The following is a 24,945-nucleotide window of genomic DNA, read 5'->3' as shown; positions in this document are numbered from 1 at the left end:
AGAAGCAAAGTGGGTATGGAATTAATTAAACTAACCTTTAGAGCAAAAACAGACCCCTCGACATCCTGCTAAGCGACCTCATTTTCAGTTCTATTGTACTATATAATATATAACTTGACCTAAAAGATTTGTCTCCATACAATTCATTTTTCATCCCTAAAATGTTTATTGGCCAAACTAGTAATGCAAGTAAACTAGCAATAAAGAACTAACAAATTGTTATAGAGTTACAGAGTACCCAAAAAAAAAAAAAATCTTAAATTTAATTAGGTCCAATATTATAATTGATTTATTTTTCATTTGTTGGTAAAGTTTTAATTGATCAAATATTATAAATAATTCATTTTCCCATTTTTATTGTGAATTTCTACTATGAACATAAATGATATTCTTTTTTTTCTTAAATAAAATCAATCAAATTGATAAACTTAATGAACGCGTCACCATTATAATTCTTTGTTTTTTCTTGATTAATAAGTTCTGCATACAGGTTATTAAAAAAAAAAAAAAAAAAAAGACAAATGCACTCGATATGTTAGAATCATTCTGGGGCCGAATAGGAGAGCACCAAGTGTCATTATTGTAGATGATGAGCTATAAATAATAAATAATTAGGGCATGAACATGATGAGTAAGACTTACATTTGAAACCACCACAATTGAGTCATGGTTAAATATTGATTTGATTGTTATATCAGAAAGAGTGCTTTTAATTAATTTGCTGTCAATGGATTTTGCAGGTCAAACACTCAATGAAGCTACATAGATTTAAAGTATGTTCAAGTAGTTAATTAATAGTAATTTAATTATGGCTAGTCTATTAAGGAATTCCTTTTTTTTTTTTCTCTAGACAATTTTTTAAAAAATGGGAAAGCTCCATTCAATAACATTTAATGCAGAATCATTTAAGGAAAAAAAAAAAAAAACAAACTTTAACATCAATTATAATTAACATTTAATAATATGATTAAACAAATAAAATTTATTGAAAAATAATGAAAAGAACACTTTTTTTTTTCCAATTCATCTTATGCAACATCATTTTTGTAGCAAGTAAGGCTCCATAAGAGTTTTTTTTCATCAGCAAAAATTTCTTTTATTATGAAAATTTTTTCCTAAGCATTTATAAGAGTATGATAGTCAATCCAATCTGCATTGCATTTTTGGCTTGAGCAATCATACCTGCATTGCATTTTAAAGCACCTACACGAGGGGTTGCAACTCGAAGGCACAAATTTGTCTGTGTGTTTAGAAATATTATTTTATCGAAATTAGATCGAGACAATTAAATATGAAATTCTCATACTTACCAATACATTAACTTCGTTACATAATGTCTAATAAATTAAACTTTAAAATGTTGATCCCACATCATTTACTAATTTATAACGAAGTTATCAATACCCATTTCCAATTCCAATTTATAAAAAAATAAGTTATCGAAAGACGTTAATACTAATTATTGAGAAAATTTAGCAAATGGTTAAATTACTAATTATTATAAATTTTAATTTCACTTTTCTCCAATCTCCCCCTCCCCCAAAAAAAAAAAAAATAATAAATAAATCATCATTACACTTATAAAATTGATTTTTTTTTACTGGACACGCACACGGCACAACGCCAATATTTTTTCAGTTGGGCAGTTAGTCATTGGGCCCGCGCTTCTCAGATGGATCGAGACCCAAACCCGGCCCGCTTATGGCACCTCTAACCGCCACGTTCTCAACTGACCCAAACATAAACTTCCACTACAGCGTGAAGACAACAAGAAAGTTGAACTGAGCTTGATCGATACCAGCATTTGGGTTGATCCTCATGGAGTTTAGGCCTCGAGATTACAATGCTGAGCAGGAAGCTCACGCGATTCCTCGATCACGCGCCGATCACCACCCTCTCTTGACTCCATCGCCTTCTTCTTCTCCCCAAAACCAGGTTCAATCATCATAAGTAATAATTCAAAATTCTTTTGTTTTGACTATGGTTACTCTAATAGAGTTTGTTTATTGTACAGGTTATTGTTACGAACCTTCAAGATAATGATTTCTTTGATCCATTAAGAGGAGGAGATGCCAAGACAGAGGAGACGCCTGATACTGAGAATTCTTCTTCTGCTAGTCTCTCCAGTGAAGCTACTAGTCAAATTCCGTCAAAGGAGTGGACCTCTTTTAAGAGATTCTTGATGCAAAAGTTTCCTGTATCCAAAATGATTTCAGTTTCTTCAGTGAGCAATTTATCCATCATTTTGTTTTTTAAGTTTTGAATTTGCATGTGTATATTCATAAAAGAGTTGAATTAGATTTTCTTATATTCTGCCGTGAAATCCTAATATTGAGCGGTTTCTGACGTTTTTTTAACAGATGCCTGATGTGATAATTAAAAGTAGTAAAGGTATGGTATATTTGGATCCTTTGCTTATTTGTTTTGAGTTACGTACTAATTATTAGAAAGCATTCCATTGCTTGCTTTGTTTCTAGCAACTCTAATTCCTGATATAACAAAGATGTTCTTTACTGAACACAATCAAGCTGTCTTTTTTACATACTTCAGTTTCATAGCCTCCTTTACCCCACTCACTTTCTGTTAGAAGAAAATTTGTTAACTAACAATAATTGTGCAAGCGCATATAGTTAACTCATGATCAGGAAACTACTCAAATCAAAACTATGTTAGGTAAAATTTTTCTAAATCCCTAAAATTGTAAAAAAATATATAATATTGTCTTTTCCTCCCTTAGTAGTTTGCTATAATATTTTTCTAGTGCTTTGTAATGGATAACGTTGATTTGCAGCATTTGACAAATCTTCAAAAAGTACACATGTAGAGGAAGTAAATGATTCACAAAAAATTCCGGAAGATGATGCCAAGGTTATTACTCAGCAGGAGTATGTCTCTCGTCTACATGAGCTCAAAGATGAAATTATGCACGCTTGGCAGGCTGAAGATCGCGTAACAGCTTTGAGATTGTCTATTAAGGTGATTTGAGCTGGTTTTATGCTTGTTCTTGGTTCTTTAATTATGTTTCTATATTGATTTTAATCATCTTTTACTGTTTTAAAACCAGTACAAGAAAAGAAGTATAATTTCTGTGCTGTTCACTAGGTTCTCTTATGCAATTAATTGAATATGTACAATCAATTTTTCCTGGTCTATGAATCTACATTTATTTAGTAGTTGTGAAGCTAATTTAGCCACACATGCTGGCACACAGACTTCCATTCAGATTTTTATATGGGAGAAAGTCAATATCATATATGCCTTTTGTGTTAAAGTGTAGTGGATGAAATATGAGTATGGTTACTCCTAGTGATCACAAAATCCACATGTTCTTAGAAATTTAGGTCTAATGGATTATCCTGATCCTGGCCTCTTTCAGTAATTCTTGACATGGATATCACATTTTACTTTTCTGCAGGTTGCTAAGCTTCTGATGGATACTTCAGTTCAACAGTTTTATCCTACATTATTTGTTCTTGTGACAGATGTAATGGACATGCTTGGAGGTATGGTTTGGCAACGCATCAGACAGAAAGCTGAATTTTCTGAAGATGGAAGCTTTCTCGGTACATTACCAGGTTTATATCATTTAGATGGTGTCTATGTCTGTACATTTTTCTTTATCTTCCAGATTCCTTTTAACATTAATATGCAACTGATTAATCCCTGTAAAGGATTAGATCTATCAACCTCTTTGTGGATAAACTACTGTGAGTTCCATTTGTGATTTTCTGATGAAACTTGAGTTATTGACCATTAAAGCTCTTTCATGGAGATAATTAATGCATGTCAACTTCTTGTGAAGATAATTAACAAGATTTCTGTGGATCAGTGGATGTGTATGCATGTCTCATGTGAAAATAATGTACAACACATTAACTATTTGCTGTTTGTCTGTGAGTTTGTGTCCAGTACATCTATTTGTTACTGCACACTGACATGGTTAAAGAAATTGTTTTTATGTCATTTAGACTTTTTCGTAAAGTAAGATCCAGCTGAGTGGCATGGTTATGCAATGATGTATCAAGCAAAACGAACCTATTACTTTTTCTGAGAATTTGTAATATATTTTAGATCAATTGGTCTATCCGTTCTTAAATCCAGGATTTAGAAGATTTTAGTCATTGTTTGCGCAGCTAGATAGTTTTCCCTGAAACTTTTGTTGGAATTGTTTGGCAGAGAATTTTAAAGCAAGTGATATTTGCTCTGATGCTAAGGAAACTTGCCATAATTGGTTTTGCAAAGTTGGTTCAATCAGAGAGCTCCTTCCACGCATGTGAAGTTCTTATCTTTGAAATTCTTCATTTACTTATAGTCCAAGTTTCCTAATAATGGTTCAACATTGATTTGATTAGTTTTCCTTTTATATTTATTGATCATTTTTAAAGCACAGGCTTCTGAACCTCTCTGCAGGGTTGGTGTGAATTGTTTTTGTTGGTTATTTATTGATATTTTATTTCAGATATTTGGAGTTGGCAATATTGCCTTGCTGGCGTTTTCTGCTTGACCGTCCTGTAGATAATCTCCAGCGACTGGTAATGATGACAAGAGGGATAGCAGATCCATTGGCATCTTCCTATTGCCGTTTATACATGGCCCACTGTGCGCGGAAGTTGTCTGCATATGATAAAGGTATATATCGATGCTTCTCTCATAAATGGCATGGATCCCTTCATGCACAATTACTGTGCAGATGGTTAATGCTGCCAGCTCATAATATATGGTTTTGGAGACTGGATGGAACTGGCAGATTTTGACTGTTAGACTTCAATTTTTTTTTTGGTTCCCACTTGCTTTATCTTCTTCTAAAACCAGATAAAGGGTGGTCACAGAGTTGGTTAGTTTGTTCACTTATACAAGTACAAATCCCCTCCATAAAGCGAGTGCAAGGAAACTTCTGCTAAGTAAACATTGAGTGCGTTTGGGAAAAAAAAAAGAAAGGAAAACACTGTCTAAATTTAGTTCTGGATGATAACTTGATAATCCTTAAAGAGAGAAAAACAATGAACTAGGCAGAAGTTAGTTATTTCACAGCTGGGTGGCAAGAGTGGTGGAATTGGAAAAGAAAAAAAAAAAAAAAAGAAAATCAATAAAAGATGGGTATGCCAGCATATGAGCTGTGCATGTTGGAAGGCTGTTTCAAATTTACCAAATTTTGAGCTTGCATGTTTACAGAATGGAAAGCTACAAAGTTAACCTACAAGGGTACAAAGCAGTGTGACCAGTAGCTCTTGAATAACTCCTTCGTTTATTCATATTACTAGGCCAGCAGTTTGAAAGTTGCCTTAATAGGAAATCTATATAGTCTCACTGCCTGACTCATATGTATATATTCTCTAGATTAAACCTGTATTATAGGCTATTGTATGTCATTTTCTGTTATGGCAACTTAAAAATAGGATATATTTGATTTTGTTGTGACAGGATACCTGGTTACATGTGTTAATGACATCAAAATCCTATTGATTCATCTTTCAACAGCAAAGGAGGCCCCACATGGACCTTTTGCAGGCAAAATAAGGTTGCTTGTCAGTCTGATTGAACCTACTATTGAATATATTATGAAATGTATATTTGCAGATGTGTCTCAGGTCAGTAATACATTGCCTTTGATGATTTTTCTTATGGCCGAACTTATAACTTTCATTTCTCTGAGAATTTCTTATGTAATTATGCCAGCAAATCATTCATTGTCTATTGTATTCTACTCTAATTTTAAATTGTTCCACATCTTCTTATCATTTTGGTTAAGTAGAACTAGTTTTAATTTTTCATTTATTCTTGCAGTGGATCACTGTTATTCATCTCGTCTCCTTAGTAACACTGTAGAGCACTAGTAATCTCATCCTAAATAGTTGCTGTAACATGAAATTGCCATTCTTCATTATATACTGAACAATATTTCTATTTCGTAATTAAGAGGCAAATAGACTCTTTACTTATGGAGCTCAGACTAGGAAGGAATCAAGCAAATTTATCTGAGAGTTTCTCAAGTGCTTCAATTGTTCTTCATCATCTGCTAAAGGAACTTCCAACTGAAGTAATCAGCTCCAATGCCGTGGATATCCTGCATCTGATCAAGTGCAGTGACGACAGTTCTTTTGATCAGGTATTGTTCATATGACACAGATCCAAGCTGTAAGGATTTGCTGACTTCTAGAGCATTTAGGGCTATGAATTTATTCCCTTTATTTTCTGTTCCTGTTTCTATTTTAACATTTACATTCCGTATTTGAATTATTTATTTTATTTTTTGGTTGGTGTAGTGTTTAAATTATAGGTTACTTGGATTTAGACTAGGTGAAAGCAGATATGAAATGGACACCATTAATTCCGTAGTGGATGAAGTCATTCAGGTAGTTGGACCTTCTTTCCTGTTTGCTTGATCTGCGAATTTCATTTTTCATTTTTGTTATACTATTTTGTCCAATTTTTTAATATAATGTTTTGTTTTTCTAACCTAGTATTTATGCTGATAACGTCTGGCCAATTGATGAGTGGATCTTTTTTTTTTGGATTTTAGCATTTCTTTAATTGATGTTCCTGAATTATGCAATGTGTTTTCTCCTTATTCATCTCGTATTTTGCTTCCTTGTCAGCACTATTTTCTCCTTATTCATCTAGTATCTTGCTTCCTTGTTACCATACTTTTATTCCACCTGACTTCCATTCTGTTGGATCAGAAAGAAACAATCTGCAAACTTGAGTAATTCGATATTGCTGGCTATATTCTTTTCCCCATAGAGCACCAGCTGAATCATGATTTTCTCCCAGGCAGGGATCATATGCTTGTTCATTATTATAATCCGAGGCCAGTATGAAAGTTTGTTTTTTTTAGATTTCCACTTGAGGTGAATACTAGACTCACTAAATGTAGTTAAGTAAAAAATATGATATTTTGATGCTAATAATTACAATCAATTGGTTGACCCAGTGACTCAAATGTCAAAATTAACTTCTTTTCATAAGGTTGGCTATGTCACATAAAAGTTGCTTAATTTCCTCTTTTAATTGTTTGAATCTAGCACTTCCAATGACCCATGTTAATTTATCTTGGTTCTGGCCGTGAGGATTTCTGATTGCAATTTTGATTGCTTGTAAAAGAACACAATCCTCAGGGAGAAACCCAGTGATCTGGACCTGGAATTCAAACTTAGAAATTTTTTTTGACTTAAATCCTTTTGGAAGAAGGGCATAGGGGAATACGTGTTTCTATACGCATACATATGGGGACCTGCTAACTTGTCTAGTCCATGCATTTCATGGACTTAAAATGCCTTCCTCTTATGTTTAGAGGAAAAAAAAAAAAGTAAGGAAATTCAAGTAATTTGAAATTTATGCATTCTTGCACTCCATAATTTCCAGATTGCTGTACTTCTCTCCCTCTTGAATATATTCTTTTCCTCTATAATGAAACTTGTTTTCCAAATGGAGAACAGACAATTGCTATTGTTATATGTAGCTTTGGCTTGAGAAAATTAAGAGATGATAATTTCACCATAAACAGTCTGCTATTGTTAAGCTAGAAAGGATTATGTTGGAGAGAGAGAGAGAGAGAGAGAGAGAGAGAACAGTCTGCTATTGTTAAGCTAGAAAGGATCATGTCAGAGAGAGAGAGAGAGAGAGAGAGAGAGAGGGATATTAAGCATTTATACTGTCAGGTCTACTTTATTCCGTAAATGATTTCTGGTACTGTCATTGCAATTACATCGATATCTAGTTCACTATATTTATTGTTCTCTCTTTGACATACTCTTACTTCAATCTATTATGTAAAAATGTTGTTTCAAAACATGGCTATAATACCAGGTCATTATTCAATATGGTAAACTTGAGGAGTACTTGAAGGTTGTTGATGCTTACATGGACATTGTTCTTCAAAATCAAATGGTAAGTTTGGTGGTTTGAAATACATGACACTTTTGCGTTATCTCTTTGAAATAACTCTATCATTGAGTTTTGTTGATTTCCATTAACAGTATGCTTTGGTTATTTCTATTTGATGTCTTCCATAATTTTGTTTCTTGTTTCTATCATCTTCTTTCTGTATGCTTACCATATTGTTCTTGCTCTGTTATTGTTATTTAAGCATTTAGTGAGTAAGAGGTTAAATGCTCCTATTACCTGGCATTTCTTATTCTCTTGTCAGTAGTAAAGGTCTTGTCATGAGAAGGAAGTGCAATTCATGCTTGAGTAAGTGGACTGGGGTAGATGTAAAGCACAGTTCATGAGTGTATTCCCAGATCATTTTTATGACAATCATTCTTTTCTATTCTTCCTTTCATTTTTTAACTTATTTTTTTTAATATAGAGTACAATAGCCGTATTCAGAGTTGGTGCAACTGCATTGTTGGTGCAAGTGGTGTTGAAATGTAGACACTTCACTAATGCTACCCAGCATGTGGATTTCATCCACAGATCCATTTTTTTGGAAAGCTCTTTCAACTAACTGGGGTTGATTGGTTAGTGCACCTGTGATTATTATATGTAGGGGTTGTAGATTCAATGCCTGAACCCTTCACCCAGGAAACATAAGGGAAAAATGTGCTGGTGATGGGGGACACTTTCAGCTAAAATTGTAAGAATTTGTTTGGGAAGGTCTAGGGTAGTCTTTTATATGTTGTTTTGCATGTATTGTTTGTCTGTCTAAAACTTATATTAGCTTTTATGCTTTACAACTGATATATTTTAGCCTTGGTATATTTTTCTATTGAGATTGTATGGACAATTGTAAATATAAGCAGCTGTAATGGCCTCATTACAAAATATCTTGGAATCACATTTCGCACTTAACGAAATCTAATGGTTATGCCAGGACAGCTATTTGAACATGCTTTTAGAGGGTATTTACACACGAGCATGCAATAAAGAGATTCTTGAAGATGAACAAGGAAGCTTGCAGTCCATTTTTCTGAAGCTTCTTTCTCATTTTAAGGACTTAGACATAGTATTTTCTTTGGTATGATACTGAACTCCACTTCCTCCATTTGCACACCCTCTTTCCTTTTTTCTTTGGTCTGTATCTTGTACCACTGTATGCTGAGAAATTGTATCAGTTCTTGGTTGGTTTAAGTTTGATGGTTTTTTAGTCATAGAACATAAAGAAATGTAGTACAGAAGTACTGATAGGCAATTTGTGATCAATTTCTGCAGAAACATTTTCTTCACATCTTGGACGTAATGCATGGGAGCTCTAGGAATGTCATTGATATGCATATTCTTAATATGGCAACAAGGTACTCACATGATTCTTGGATATATTAGTTTTTCAGGCAGTCAAAATATTCTGGTGATCCATTTTGAGCATCTATTTTAGTTTCCTACTCTTTCTTGTAATTTTTCATTATTTGCTTATTTATTTTTTTAAGTCCATCTTTCTTACTGAATATTACACATGTAATTTTTTAACACTTCGGTAGCATTTATGATTAACCTTGGCAGGAATGGCCGTATAAATGATCCAACAACTATACAGTTGCTTTTTGAAATTGCTCAGTCTCTATATGATGGTATAGACTTCGCAAATATGAAAGACGATGAAAAGCAACAGCCAGCGCGCCTCATTTCTCGTTTTGTCCAGATGGTAATTCATCTCAGCTAGCTAAATACATTGTTGTATTCTAAGTTCATTTCAATGTCTTCTCGAATAAGGAAAGGAGGCTTGAAGTAACCTCTCAAAAAGCTATTTGGATTAGTTGATAATTGTTGTTGCTTTTGGCTCTTAGGTTGATTTTGGGGTGGCGATGGAACAGCATTTAACATTTTTAGTTGAATGTCGTGGAGCTTTTCGAAGCATAAATGAACTTAAGGTTTGTGCATATTTCATTAATAAAACATGCAAATGGAGCCTATTATCTCTCTTTTTTGTAGTTGTCAGGTCCCCCAAAAATTACATACCTGCAAGTATTTTAAATTTCTAATTTTGAGCTGTCAGAGTAGGGTTTTATTTTGGCTAGTTATCCATAGACATTGTGAATTCATCTGCATGCTGGGGAGCCGGGGATGAGGGCTAGGGAGAGTCTTAACAGGGTGAAAGGGTTGAATACTATATGAGAGTTATTCTAGTCAGTATTAGGCTTGTGAAATTGTTTCATGACTATACCGAGGTTCTTTATCAGGATAATGTAGATTAGATTCGCCATCAACCTGCAATCAATAAATTCTAAGATCACCAGCAAGTAGCAAGATTTTTGGCATACTCTTGTGCATGTTTAACATAAGGTTTGCCATTTTGGGCTTATAAGTTATAGATGAAGTTCACTTTGGGCAGAACTGGGTAAAGATGACAAATTCTTGTTTAGAAGTGGGTCCAGTCTGCCACCCATTCTTCTCCGACCTATTTATCGGGCACTTAAATTTACTTGCAGGAAACTCTCGTTCACTCAAGCAATTATTTGGCAACTAAAGCTCTGAAAGATGGAAAAAAGCATCTCAATTTCGTCAAATCTTGCATAGCATTTGCTGAGGTCACTATACCCTCTATTTCAGCTCAAGTTAGGCAGTTAAATCTTTATCTTGAAACTGCTGAGGTAATGTTCTTGCTTTTTCTGTGATTGTATAATACATCAAATGAACCTTGTATAAACTCATAGATGTTCCAATATCTCAGGTTGCGTTGTTAAGTGGGTTAATTCCCCATTCAGATGGGCTCATTGTATCTGCAATGAGCTGTTTAGAAAATGTAGACTTCACAGATGGTTAGTTCATTTCTCCCATAAGTAAACATTTGCAATCATCTATGCAATTGATGCTTGTGATCATATTTATACATAATTTATGGAGTCTTATTTGTCTTGAATTTTCTGTAAGCTTGTTGGCACTCTACTTCTACATGCATAAAGCAAATTTATGTGCAGTACGCACACAAGTTGCTTGGAAGGAAAATTAATTTGTAGCATTATGTATTTTGGACATCAGCTAACACTAAACCTACCCCTACTTGTTATGCCATACGTGCTCCTAACATGCAAATTCTTAGTGGAGCCTTTGTAGCACATAAAATGTTTTATAAATCTTGTTAAGACATTTTGTTGGAAAAATAGCAAGCAACAACCATGGCAAGGCCCTAGGTCCTGAAGCATGGAGTGCAACTGAAAGTCTAATCTGTTATTAAATTAAAGATTGGATTTACTTTTGCCATTGCACTTCCTATGAATGCTTGCAACAGTGTATGACAAACGACACCTGAAAGTGAAGCGTTGGTTTTTGTGTTAGATTGCATTCTGCCTTTGGATTTCAAGAAAATTCTCCTCATATTCTGGGTTCTAATTTGCAGCATTTAAAGTGTGAAATCTTTTTCTTGGCTTTAAGAGCGAGTTTTCTGATTTATTTGATTGCTGATTGCCTTTGTTCTCTGTGTAGGCACACGGACTGCAATCGATATTGATGGCATACTGTCCTCAATTCGAAAAATATGTAGCCTCTTGGTTATGGTTCCAGGTCTTTGAATTTTCATTACTTTATATCTTTTCTATCAGTTAAATCATGTCTTTACTTTGTTATCGTTCTTTTGTGACATCTTGCAATTTTTATTATTATTCTTTTATATTCTAAAAATAAAGCAATGAGATAATGGAATTGTTATGATCCCCAGTTTGGGATCTAGTTATGGGTCCTTGGAATAGAGGGGCAGGGTTTAGATGGGATGTGATAGAGGGATCCTTCTACCTATGTTGATAGACTTGGAGAGAATCTGCAATCTCCTGAGTTTGAAAGTACTCAACTTCTGAAATTTTTCTCACACCTGTTCCATTCATCAAAGATCAAAGAAATAGTTCCGTGGAGAAATAACTTCTCCTATATTTTAGGAAAATAAACAAACATGGGCACTATCACCGCATACAGCTAAGAATAAGGACAACTACAAACTGAAAGGAAATAAAATAAAAAATAAAAATAATAGAAATTCCGGTTCTGCTACTTTTGCATTGGGCCATGTGTGAACTTCCTGTAAACCATATCACATAGCTTGATTATAGGAATCTTTTTACCAAGTTTGAAGAATCTATTTAGGTCATAATTTTTTCCTCTTGATATCTTCTTACTAGGCTCATGGTATGCAAATGAATATTTTGGGTTTGCTGCTCAACATTCAGATGATTGTATCTAAGAAAGTTCTGTTTTGAACAATTGTATGTTCTGTTTTCCATTTTGAACATTTTGCCTATATTTTCCTTTTCTCATCTGAAGGTAATGCTGACCAAGGTGTTACAAAAATTCCAAGTAGTATTCTCTCTCTCATTTATTCCAGATCATGGTAAGCTTTTTGTATTGCCCATAATAATTGTTGCAACTCATCTTAGTTGTCAATTTATGATTATATATATATATATATATATTTCAAATGTCGTAGGATGACACCAAGAATCACATCAAGGATATTTTGTGCAATAATTCTATTGTTGGCAACACTTTCTCAAAAGAAGCTCCCGTACCATTTGGGTAATTCAGAGGTAAAGGTACACTTAATAATAGTATGCAGAATTTTCTAAATGCATTTCCTTCTCCCCTTGTTTATAATTGTCTTTTTCAATTAAAGACAAAGGTCTCTCGTACAAGCACATTTCCCTTTCAAGTGACCAATCTATAGTAAATAGCCAAACGTGTTGGAAATGATTATAGAAACATGAATGCATTCTTGTGCTTATCAGGCTCGCATGTGGTCCCTTATTACGTTATTCATGAAGCATGAATGGATTAGGCATTATGAAGACATGTCATGATTGCCAAATTATAATATTTCTTGTAGTTTGGGCCACTGTTTATTCTACCTTTGAAAGCTACTGCTGGAGGCTAAGTTAAAATGTTGCACACAAGCCATGCGAGTGCTTACACAATTTTGATGTTATATCTTCTAGCTCCTTATATTTTTTCAGCATTTGCTTCATTCAGATTTTGGGCAGTGACTGGTTATTCTTTGGAGATTCATCTTATGTACATGAACTTGTCTCACTGTCTGAGCGTGTTCTTCATAATCTAGTTAATGCTATAGAACAAGAGCCATCCAAGGTAACTATGATGTGCAATACATATTTATGTTACAATAATGGACCGTTTCTATACCTGATCATGTGATATGCTGGAATTAAGGCTGCTCGTGGAAGCATGGCACTTGAAGCGTGCAACTGCATAGCATTATCCTTCAAAGTAAGTTGTGAAACTTATCACATGATTGAGTTGATCTATGACTGTCACTATGCAATCTTCAAAAATGAAGATCCATAACTTTGTGTCTACAAAAAGTTGAGATACATTGCAATTTCATTTTCTTCTCCGTGGATATCACTTAGCACATGATAGCTATGCATGGAGTTTACACCTGCAATTACCAATTGAAGCCAAACCATCTTACTGGTTGAATGCTCCACGTTAGTGTTTCTTGCTAAAGGCTTAAGAACACAAGGTCTTCATTGCCTTTTTGCAGTTAAATAGCTATAAAGGCACTGGGCAAATTTTTGCTGGAGGGAATGGCATTGAACTATTTCATTTAGGATACATAATTCTGCTTCGTTCTAATGGGCTATGTGGTTACTCAATATTTCTTGAATGTCTTTACTGATTTACAAAAAATATTTAAAATTGAAATAGAAAATTATGTTGCATCGTTTTTAACTCGAGAACGAGTGATCTAATCCATTTTAATTTCTTAAAGAATATTATAGTCATTTTATATTTAATGCTTTTTGGCAGCGTTATCCCTATAAATATGGTCCCACTTTCCATGACTTGCTGCTCAAAGTTTTGTGTCTGCATTTTTAAACCATAGCCTTTCCTGTTTTATTTGTCTTGGACAGGTAAGCCATGAGATATCTCAAGTTTGCTGGAAACTAATTGAAACTGCAAGAATTTGTTTGAGTGCAAATGATAAATACCTCCAGTCTACTCTTAAATATTTAGATGAGCAGCTGCCGAGTTCTAAAGCAACGCCATCTCTGGCAATCTGATTTACGCGTAAGGTTAATTGCCATGTTAAATAGGTAAAAAATTGGGAAATATTCTAGAATGGTGGGAATGAGATCTATATCTCTTGATTTTTTGTTGTATAGTATAGGCTTTTTGAGGGCATAATGTCAATTCAATTTCTTTTGTTATTCATGATCTTTTTGCTATTGTATATTTCTGGGTTTTGTTTGTTTCCTTTGGACTTTGCATTTTAATTTTCTTTTTAATCGTTAACTAGTAATACAAAAATCACCAAATCAAGAGATGGTTAATTTGAAAAGGATTATTTGACAATAAAAAAATATTAAAGTTTTAAATTTTTAAAAATTTCTTAATAATTTGGTTGGTTTTTCTTTTTCCTGTAAGAAAAAAAAAAAATCAAATGATTAGATCATTTGTGTATCTCTCAAATACAAATGCTAATGGGTCGGAAAAATAAAGAAATAATAGTGATATAACAATACAAATAAGTTTTAGTTTCAAATTTATCGGGGTGTCAATTTAATAACAGCGCAAAGAAAAGTATAAATCGAATAAAAGGTTAATGTTTTTATAAATACTAATATATTATATTATACTACAAGTTAAAACACAAGGTTAATGTTATAATTATTTACTGGTTATATTATTTCAATATTATTATTATTATTATTCATAAACAATTTTTTTTCTATTTCAAAATATTAAAGATGCTTTTCAATTTTTCTGATAGAAATTAGAAGTGCTATATATTTATACACTTTGTTTCCAACTTTGAATTTTGGTAAACATTGCTTTCGAGGTAATCAATTTTAATAGTAATTGTTATTTGCTAAAAATATAATAATTATAATTGGATTAATATTCAAAGTTATGAAAATCTCTTCCTCCTTGTTTGTTTTTATGGTTACGCTGGTTTATTAAAAAAATTGTAATTGAATTAAATCATTTATGAACTAATTGGGACTCGATTTAAAAAAATTTCATACAATAGACTTAACTAGTTGAATTTTATCAATCCATAAAAAACATTTTTTGTTTAACTATAAATTATAAATAAACTGAAATCTAACTTTAAAAACTGAATTCCAGTTTAATTTTTAAAGATGGAACCGAACTTGAGTTTAATATCCTAAATTTTAATGCGTTTCAATTCAATTCGGAGCCGTAAATGATTTGATCCCGTATATATGTTTGGGCCCATTTCCTTCAGTTTTACGGTGTATTTAATTTTAATCAAATAGAAAAATTCCCCTGCAAATTGCAGACACCAAGAAAAGATTTCTGTCGTTCAAGGTCAAGGGAAAATTTTCCTTCAGATTACAGAGACAGGGAAAAGTCTGAGGGAAATTTTCCCTTGTATATATATTGAAGTTCAAATGTTCTGATCACTTGATTAATTATCACCTTTGTTCCACGCCACCTGATTCACCTCCCTGCGTAATCAAAAATAGCTATTTTTTAGGGTTACAATTCTCTCTCATTATTTCCATTCTCTCTTCAATCGAGCGGTCCGAAATGGATCTCGAGGTAGTAGGCCGCCACGCGCTTCTTTTCGACGACGACTCGATGGCTGAGTTCGTCAACTCGGCTTCCGCGCTTGTCGAGTGGAACTCACTTTCTATAGACCGCTACGACGTGCGCCACCTCCTGTCTGCCCCGCCTCCGCCGCGCAACCGCCGCCGCCACCATTCTCCGTCTTCTAATCCTGACAGCTCTCTCGAATCCGAACTCGATCACGAACGCTACCTCGATTTACCCTCACCGTCGGATGAGCAAGGTAATCATTATTCCTATTCTTCTTCTCATTATTATTATCCTCATATGTTGACGTTAATCTGAACTTGCAGATAAAAAGAAAAGGTTTATTATTTGAGATTTTAAAATGTAAAAGGCCAGTTCTAAATTTTATCTCTTTTTGTTTATCGTATGAGAAAATACTTTCAATGGATAATGCTTTGATTTAGTTACTTCAATTGAAGTCATTTACTTGGTTGTTGGCTGTGTCTCATCATATTATATACAATTTGATATGTATTGCTTTGATGGCTTTTCATAGTGAGTTGTTAATTTATGCCAGTGAGGATGACAGAGTTCCATTGTTATATAAGATAAGGTTCCCTTCTTTTTTTTCTTTCTTCTTCTCATGTATTCGTGATATATTTAATAATTTTAGAATAACCAGTGTTACAGATTTTAGTTTTCTCAAATTGTGATTTTTGAGGAGAACTATATAATGGGATGATAATTTACAGTTACTTTTCTTTTCTCACTTACATGTGCACACATTGGAACTTACTTTTTTTACTCTCCGCTGCACTTCTTTCTCTGTATTTCTCTCAATCGAAATGCCTTTTTAGTGCATAATGTGGTACTTTTATTTTTCATTCTTAACTGGAAATTAAAGGGAAAGTGTTTTAAGCCGATGCCATGTATTGGTGCCTCATGGGTCCGCTAAGCCTACCAACTTGATATCTAGTCAATGGTTTAGCATGCAGTTTCTGTAGCAGTTACCCCCATAAGTATATTTGTCTGCATATTTTTAATATGAAATTCAGCTTGAATATGGGAACATGGTTTTTTGGGCTTGTTGGAGTGCTGTGTATTTTTCGATTGTTTTTCTAAGTTTGCAGGATCAAATTTTGTTAACTAAAGTTTCTTCTTTCAGAATGACAAGTAAGAATATCCTTGCCTCATTTTTGCATTTCCCTTTTTAATCTTTTGCTTTTAAGAGTTTGTGTTCTGCTGTTCTTACATATTGGCACCATTTCAAACAGATAGTCATATATTTGTTTGTTTTAATTTCCGTTTGTCTGCTTTCAGATGTGGAAAATGAAGCAGAAAGAGAGAATGCTGGTGGCTATCATACAGTTGCTTTTTCTTATGGAGGCTCCATGGAATCCTCTGACCTGAAGAACAATGACACTGAGTCTGGTTTCCAGCCGCCTTTCTCAGTCCCTGAACATTTACTTCAAAAACTGGTAGGCACGCACCCTGCTTGCTCTTTACTTATTAATAATTTTATTTGTCCTGATGCTGTTGTTTGTTTGATGCTCTTATCTAGTGTGGCGACATGATAGATATCTAAGGTGCATGTGTTTTTCTAAGGCTTACCATGTCTAAGTTTCAGATGCTCGGAGCAGGACGGGAGTTCTTCAAGGTTGCCATTTCTCAGGCACCTTGTCTTCTTTTGATGTCTTGACAAGGGGCCGCACAGGTGGGATTAGGATGATAGATATTTGTTACTTTATCAGGCATCCTCTAGTGATCAGAGGATAGATATCTTCAGAGTTCTGTTTCTTGATCTTAATGGTTGTCTGAATATATATTTTATGAGTCATTGGGTTGTTACTTGAGACAATTTAGTAAGATATCTTTTTCCTGGTATTTCTCTTTTTGTAAATTTTCCATTGTTGAGAGAGAATTTTTTTTCTTTTTTTTTTTTTCTGTTTTTCAGCCTCCAACAGAGAAGGTGCACCAGATCATTGCGAGAACTGCCATGTTTGTGAGCAAACATGGTGGGCAGTCAGAAATTGTTTTGAGAGTAAAACAGGGAGACAACCCAACATTTGGATTCTTGATGCCTGATCATAACCTTCATCCTTACTTCAGATTTCTTATTGATCACCAAGAACTTCTTATGTCTGGCACTGATGGAAGAGCTATAGAAGAAGAGAACAAGGCTGATAGTGGTCTTGATCAGATGAGTAGTGTGGGTGGTGCATTGTCACTGCTTGGTTCTGTATATGGGACTGGAGAGGATGAAGAAGGTGCAACTGAGAATGCCCCAGCTCTTACCAAAAATAACCTTGAGGAACTAACATCTGATAGTTTAGCTGTTTCTGTTGGATCTGTACAAAATAATTCTTCTTTAATTTCAACTTCAAAAGCTGAGCCCCTTTCCAAGCCTTCATTTCCTTCTTTGAAGGAAAAGTCTCATGTCATAAAAAGAAATCGTTCCATCAGTACAGTCAAGACAGGAACTGCAACTGGGGTAAAGAAGGATGGTGATTCTGTTGGTTCAGTATCTTCTACTGTGAATAAGTTGCAACCTCTTATTTCCCCTGGCCTGTCCAAGGTTGAGACAACTATTTTAGAGCCTCCATCTGATTTGAAGAGAGTAGTTGATAAGATAGTTGAGTTCATTCTGAGAAATGGAAAAGAATTTGAGGCTGTTCTGGTTCAGCAAGACACAAAGCATGGGAGGTTTCCATTCCTTCTGCCTTCCAACCAATATCATCCTTACTATATACAAGCTCTCCAAAAAGCTCAAGAGGTATGTTCTTCCTAAATTTTTTAGTTCTTCTAATTATGAGTTATTTGCATCGGATTCTTGTTCATAAGGAGCATTGTTAAGCACAGTTCGTATGAATTTACTACAAATTAATTACATTTCTGTTTCTAGCCCGATATTTTATTGAATCTGAAGAGGGAACTTCACTTTAATTTATTATGGTAATCATGTTATGGACAATCGGATCTTATTCAGTGATCAGATGTGTAGATTATTCTCTTGAACTTCTTTATTTGCAAAAACGTCTTAATATCTAAAATTACTTGTATTGGTTGTAAAGTTAAATTTGTTGTGAAGTTTTATGACAATTTAATTTTCAAATGCTGTGCATAAAAGGCAAATTTGATTTGCCTTAGTTTTCTGATGTTTTTTACTTATTCTTGGTTACAGTCAAGGTTATCTGGCAAGAGCATTCCGGAAAAGAATGATTCTCTGGGGCATGGGTTGGACAAGAAAACTGGATCCAAGGAAACTGATGCCCTGTCCTTATCTGACATACCATATGAATCTGACAGGAAAGAAAAGTTTAAAATGGTAATTGGGAAGTCAAAGAAAGATGGACAGGAACCGCCTTCAAAAGTCCCTCAGCCACAAGTTGGAGTTAGTGTGGATGCAGCAGCTGCTGCTGCTATTCTTCAGGCGGCTACGAAAGGCATTAAACATCCTAATTTAGGAGTACTATCTAAGGCAATAACTGGTATTGGTCAATGTCCTAGCAGTGAAGGTGGGGACAGCCTCCTTTCAGCTCAACCTCAAACTTCAAATCCGAAGCCAGCTCAGAATGGGTTGCCTGGTGTTCCTATCCCTGTAGCTAAAGCCATAGCAAAGTCAGCAGCTGTTGCCACAGCAAGTGAGGCTGATTCTTCGGAAGCAAGCTTGACCAGAGAGCAGAAGTTAAAGGCTGAGAGACTAAAACGAGCGAAGATGTTTGCAGCCTTGATAAAAAGTGGAGCTGCTCCCTTAAAAAGTGAACCGTCACGAGGGTTATCTGCAGAACCATCCGAATCTGTTTTATCCGGTTCGGATTCTGAGGTTTTACCACTTACTGGCCGAGAAAGGGAGAGCAGTTTGGCTCCCTTAGATGTTGATGCTTGTAATAAGATTGAGAAACCAGAAAAGAAAGGATTTGCTGATGAACATGTTGAACGAAGATCAAAGAGGAGCTACCGTTCTAGATCTAAAAGAGAAGAAGAGGAGGAAGAGCGGGAGGAGGAAGAGGACAGCAATCACAAGCATTCTAGGAAAAAGAGGCGATCCCATCGCTCTTCTCGTCACAGCAGGGACAGGCATAAACACAGGAAAAGACGCTCTTCTTCCCAAGACACAGAATCTCAACATCAGCGTAAGGACACCAGCACCTCCGTTGATGAGCACGATCAAGATAGTTCTGAAGATGAACATAGGCGGTCTAGACATAGGCACAAGTATGACAGTTCATTAGATCATGAAAGGCACTCTAGACAGAGGTATCAGCATGACAGCTCTGATGAGGAATACACTCGCTCTCGAAATAGGCACAAGCACGATCGAGATAGTTCTGAAGATAAACATAAGCATGATCGAGATAGTTCTGAAGATGAGCATAGGCACTCTAGACATAGGCACAAGTATGAGAGTTCATTAGACAATGGAAAGCACTCTAGATGGAGGCATAGGCACAAGCATGATTCGGATGATGATGAGCATAGACACTCAAAAGATCAGCAAAAGCACAGTAGCTCCTATGGCAATGAGCATCGGCATCGGCATCGAGAAAAATCACTAAAGCATAGAAAGAGATCTCGGTCAGAAAGAGAAGCAGACTTGGAGGAAGGAGAGATTCTCACAAAATCAGATCAATCAAAAGTTAGCGAGGGTGGTAATGATGCTAGTAGGGAAGCTTCTGTGGACTTGTCAAAATCATATGAAGAGGTAAAGCCGCAATCTCAGCAGTCCGAAACTGCTGAAGTTTCTAATGACCTTCGAGCCAAAATCCGTGCCATGTTGATGGCAACCTTGTGAGTATAGCCTCAACAACTTCCATCTTTTTATGGCTTGTTCCTTTTTGGTTTCCGGGTTATAATTTTTTGCAGAAATGTGTAACAAGTTTCAGGTTGTATGAGGATATTTTACCAAAGTAATGTTGGAAGAAGGATTCATTTTGAAAGTTTTCTTGCTGAAGTTCAACCTTAAATTTGATTGCTTGCGAGAGTTCAGGAATTTGACGGGCTAACCATTGATTTCACTCCTAACTTTTTTAACTTTTCTAGGTAGTCGTAATTTCACTCTAAATCGACTTTTATACTCTGGGTACTCTGAACTTGTCAATGCAGTTGCAATTACAGTAATTTACTTTTAGGGTTTAATTGCACTCTAAAAGTGAATTACAACACTCTGAACTTATCAATTTATTACAATTGCACTCTAAAAGTAAACTAAAATTAAAATTTTGATTAAAATAATATAAAAATGGGCTCCATAACCAATTCAAACTGATATAACAATTTGGTAAGTAAGGATTAAAATAATTTGCAACTCCAATCATGTATTGTACTATATAGATTATTTTAGATTGAATATATGAATTCACCCATGAATTTTGCAATTTTAATTTTGTGGCACACTGAACTTTACGGATAACTTATCATGCATATAAATTTTGATAACATTATATACTTTTCGACATTAATATCAATAATTTTAAAGATTTTACTTTTTATCTACAAAATATTGACTTGATATGTAATTAGCACGACTTTTTAGAATAATAATTTGCATGTTTTAATGAGTGTTTAATTGATCTAATTTGCAAGTTGAAATATTCAATAAAATAAATTTAAAAATTAAAGTGTTTTAATATAAATAATTTTATAAGTTGAAGCGTTTGATAAGTCAAAGTAAAAATTAAGGGAACTACAAGATTAAAGTAACAAAGTTTATAGTGAAATTATATATTTGTTCAATTCTTTTATTGTCCTATATTGATATTATGCAACTTTAATATTTTATCATCAAAGATATGTCTAAGTTGATTTAAGTGCAAAGAATTCAGATTCTTTAAATAAAAAATCAAGAGTGTTTGATGATTTTTGTACACTAAAAAAATCCTTGCTGTGCAAGTAAGATTATCCACTTTGAGACACCTATGATATGAAAACATATATAAAACAAGGTATTATATTGGAATCCATTATACGTATGTATTGCCACTTTTCAAAGTCCAATGCCTTTCTTCCTTCAACATTCAACCTACCCACGTTTCATTATAATATAGGAATCATTTTTCCACGTTTTGAGTTGGCAAAAAGAGATACCCAATTCAACTTTATTGACATTAAATTATGGGTTATTAAGTGCACGAGTGTATCAAAACAACACAACAAATTAAAAAATCTACTGACCTTCAAATTATTGTGGTTATTAATTTTTCTTTTTAATTAATTAATTAAAAGTGAAAAATTTTATTATTAATGAAATTTAATCTTTGTCGATAATTATCAACAGTCGAGAAAATGATTGCATGTATCCGTCATGGCTCGCAATTCTTTTTCAAAACACAATTTTTCTTTTTAGCTAATTAAGGTTAATTGACTTTTAAATGGCTTTTTCCTCTTTTTTATTTTCTGTTTTCGTCCTTGTTTGTAATTAGTGTAACTTGTAGGCAAACTTCATTAACCAGAGATTAGAATATGATTAGGCCAAGTTTGACTCTCAGTTTACTTAGAAAATGCATGCCCAGATATGGGAATATCTTCATAATAATTCAATTTTGAAAATTAAAAATCCATTAGGCTAATTATAGTTAATTAATTAGTAATAATTTATGATGATGAAAAGTGATCCCTAATTTGAATTTTTCAATTTAGTTAGCAAATTATTACAATCACCATTTGAATAGTAAGCTTGACCAAATACAGGCAAATTATTACAATCACCATTTGAATAGTAAGCTTGACCAAATACAGATCATCAACATTTTTTTATTGATAACAATCATATATAACCTTGACACTTTTCCTTTTTTCTTGGACGAATACATGAAATTAAAAAAAAAGATAAATTCACATATATATAATTTTTTTATTAATTGGTCAATTTGCTACCTCACACTTTATTCTAGTCATGGACTTGTTTAATTAAGTAAGCTGTCATCATATGTAATACTCTTTAATTAAGGTAATAAACATTAATCCGAGGTTTAATTTAATTAAAATTATTTGCTAACTAAATATATATTCTAATTTTGATATGAATATCTTTTGGTCTTTAAAACAAATTTTTAATTAAAGTTTATCGATTTTCTATCGAGTGTAATCGCGTTAGCCTTTTCGTTAATATGTGAATTGAAATGTTTTAAATCATGAGTCCTTTTAAATACAAAAGTTTTTACTAATTTGGTGAGTTAAGGGGATGATTACTCTTTGTTACGTAATCCATAATATTATTCCAGCTTATTGAACATAGTACTGATTGAATAAAAAAAAAAAAATCTACCAATTTGACGGAATCGTCTAACCTTAATTATAATGAACATTCAAGTTAGCATTCTTAGCAAAGAAATCAATGTGGAAATTTACAAATGAGATAAGATTATAATGTGAGAACAAACTAGTATTTTGACTTTTCCTATAATAAGATGTGATTTATATAAATTATCTTCAAAACCTAGAAATTAAATTTTAGTATGTTTGTATATATGCGGTCCTCAACGTCTAATGTATGGATAGTTATAATTTGTCAACTACATATTAACTATCTGAGAGAGATAATATTATTTATTTATTATTATATATATGTTACTTCTGGATCTTGAATTCTTTGATTTGGTAAGTATGCTTTCGTTAGTTTCATACCATTAGTACAAACCTTTTATTATTTTTTTATCAGTCATTTCATCGTTTTCAAATCTTAATTTCCTAAGTTGATGTTAATTGTTGATAAAAACAAATTTATATGTTATGATCAGGGGCAAAATTGGATTTTTAAATATTGGAAATCTAAAAAATAAAAATTGAGAAAAAAAGAAAAATTAAAAGCAAAATTAGGCAGCGAATATTAATCATTCAGTCTAGTAAATTGTTAATTTAGATTTGATATTCAAAATGAATTCCAAATCAATGATCCTTAAATCCTTTACTTGAGCTATTTAAAAAATGTAATTTCATATATTATTCTTAGCAGCATCAAATAGGATGAGCATGCTTTGGAAAAATTGAAAACAAAATCGAACTATTTTCATTTTTCAGTTTCGCCTCAGTTTTTAATCTTCTATAATTTTGATTTTTCAGTCTTTGGATCGGCTGTTATAAAAAAATTGTTTTTTAAAAATCGAATCAATGGTTTGATCCAATTTGATTTCAATAAAAAGTTAAATTTGATTTTTGCGATTTGATTTCAGTTTGCACACCGTAAGCATAAAATATTATTGGTAACAAAAAAAAAAAAAAGTCTGTATCCTCGTCAAAGAGTAGAAATTATTATTATCTACAGATTAAATAATTAATATTTTTTTTAAAAAAAAAAAGAGAAAATAGGAAATACTGTTGAATTTTGTGATTGGAGGGAGTATGAATAAAAAATGGTGGGGTGGAGTAAAAGTCTAATCTAGCACCGCACGTATATGATCGAAAACGTGAGGAGTCAAATTAAGTGTGGGACCCAAATGCAGTGATCAGTGAAGCATAGCCATCTGTGTCGTTGACTATTGACTATTGGCCTCTTTCTCCCCTCACGTGTAATCCGCCGAGCCAATCGGGACGGCGGTGTCGACACACACCACACTAGCTCCTCTTTTACTAAATCCCCCATGGCCCGTTCCATGCTACGTTTAAAAGAAAATAAATAAGATTCTCATTTTATTTTTATTTAGAAGACCCAAAATTAAGAAAAATGTAAAAAAAAAACCTAGCTCCTTGGAATTTGCTTTTTTGGGTTGATGCAATGGATAATATTTTTCAGACAAGGTAATGACTTGATATGTTTTCTGGCACCTAAACCTTTTTCTTTCTTTTTATTATTTCTTTTTTACTTTTGCACCAAAAATATGTCACCATTATATATAGCCGCAATTTATGATTTTTGTCTATGTTAATCTGAATTTAGAAAGAATAGTCATATTTCTGAGCAGCTATATAATATATATCAATAATAAAATTTATTTATTTAATTAAAATTTGTGTAAATAAATGAATGCTAATTTTATTACTTAGGGTATATCTTGTAAAGTGTATCAAAAAGAGAAAATGAATTTGCATTACTTGCTGTATGGGGTGTCTGACTGCACGAGATGGGATTGAAGGAGGGGTAGGGACTTCGGACTTGGGTCTCTTCCTTTCAAAATTTTTAAAAATTTTACCTATCAAAATAATATTTTTTTAAAAAAAAAATTTTGCCCACCTCAAATTTAAAAATTTTCTTTTATACCGTCTTTGTTTATCTTTTTATTCATTAAGAGTATTAATGCATCGAAATAACACCACGAGCTATACAACAAAAATTAAGGTTAGTCCTCCTCTTAACTCACTAAATTAGTGAAATTTTTATAGTATAAAGAACTCAAACTCAAGACCTCTTATTTTTATATAAGCGAGAATATCAGCTATACCATATCTGATTTGCTCCGATTCGTAATAGCCCTCTTTGAATTTTTAATTGAATCCAATTTTTACACGAGCATCCTACAATTGTGGATTTTGAAAAATTAAAATATATAGCTATAGCCCTACTTTTAGCCACTTTTGTGGTTTAAAATCCAT

The 24,945-nt window shown here is 33.4% G+C and overlaps 2 protein-coding genes across 7 annotated transcripts; both read left to right on the top strand.

Annotated features, from left to right (window-relative positions):
• The first annotated feature begins 1,744 nt into the window (after positions 1 to 1,744).
• Positions 1,745 to 14,133, top strand: LOC105632990 (uncharacterized). Of its 4 annotated transcripts, none has more exons than XM_020678877.3 (23): positions 1,745 to 1,935; positions 2,015 to 2,224; positions 2,361 to 2,391; positions 2,792 to 2,976; positions 3,416 to 3,563; positions 4,177 to 4,273; positions 4,460 to 4,629; positions 5,422 to 5,588; positions 5,918 to 6,106; positions 6,264 to 6,353; positions 7,807 to 7,887; positions 8,813 to 8,956; positions 9,151 to 9,233; positions 9,439 to 9,580; positions 9,723 to 9,806; positions 10,365 to 10,526; positions 10,607 to 10,694; positions 11,359 to 11,436; positions 12,187 to 12,253; positions 12,350 to 12,455; positions 12,889 to 13,005; positions 13,087 to 13,143; positions 13,791 to 14,133. In XM_020678877.3, exons 1-23 carry the CDS (start codon positions 1,819 to 1,821, stop codon positions 13,938 to 13,940), a joined length of 2,763 nt encoding a protein of 920 aa, XP_020534536.1. In that variant the 5' UTR covers positions 1,745 to 1,818; the 3' UTR covers positions 13,941 to 14,133. The 4 variants fall into 4 exon arrangements, 3 of the variants coding, with proteins under 3 accessions (XP_020534536.1, XP_020534535.1, XP_012070871.1); XM_020678876.3 differs by having other exon boundaries at positions 3,416 to 3,575; XM_012215481.4 differs by having other exon boundaries at positions 1,746 to 1,935; positions 3,416 to 3,575; positions 12,350 to 12,449.
• A 1,026-nt stretch (positions 14,134 to 15,159) lies between these two features.
• On the top strand, positions 15,160 to 20,357 carry LOC105632988 (SWAP (Suppressor-of-White-APricot)/surp domain-containing protein). 3 transcript variants are annotated; one of them, XM_089723964.1, is made up of 4 exons: positions 15,160 to 15,697; positions 16,741 to 16,898; positions 17,375 to 18,193; positions 18,602 to 20,357. In XM_089723964.1, the coding sequence occupies exons 1-4, from the start codon at positions 15,436 to 15,438 to the stop codon at positions 20,210 to 20,212; spliced, it is 2,850 nt and encodes a 949-aa protein (XP_089580090.1). In that variant the 5' UTR covers positions 15,160 to 15,435; the 3' UTR covers positions 20,213 to 20,357. The 3 variants fall into 3 exon arrangements, with proteins under 3 accessions (XP_089580090.1, XP_089580092.1, XP_089580091.1); XM_089723966.1 differs by adding an exon at positions 17,048 to 17,134 and having other exon boundaries at positions 15,161 to 16,898; XM_089723965.1 differs by having other exon boundaries at positions 15,161 to 17,134.
• The last annotated feature ends 4,588 nt before the right edge of the window (positions 20,358 to 24,945 follow it).

Source organism: Jatropha curcas, chromosome 7 (assembly GCF_041381405.1).
Source record: "Jatropha curcas cultivar XTBG-Jc1 chromosome 7, XTBG_Jcur_1.0, whole genome shotgun sequence".
NCBI lineage: Eukaryota > Viridiplantae > Streptophyta > Magnoliopsida > Malpighiales > Euphorbiaceae > Jatropha > Jatropha curcas.
This window is presented reverse-complemented; position numbering and strand designations above follow the sequence as displayed.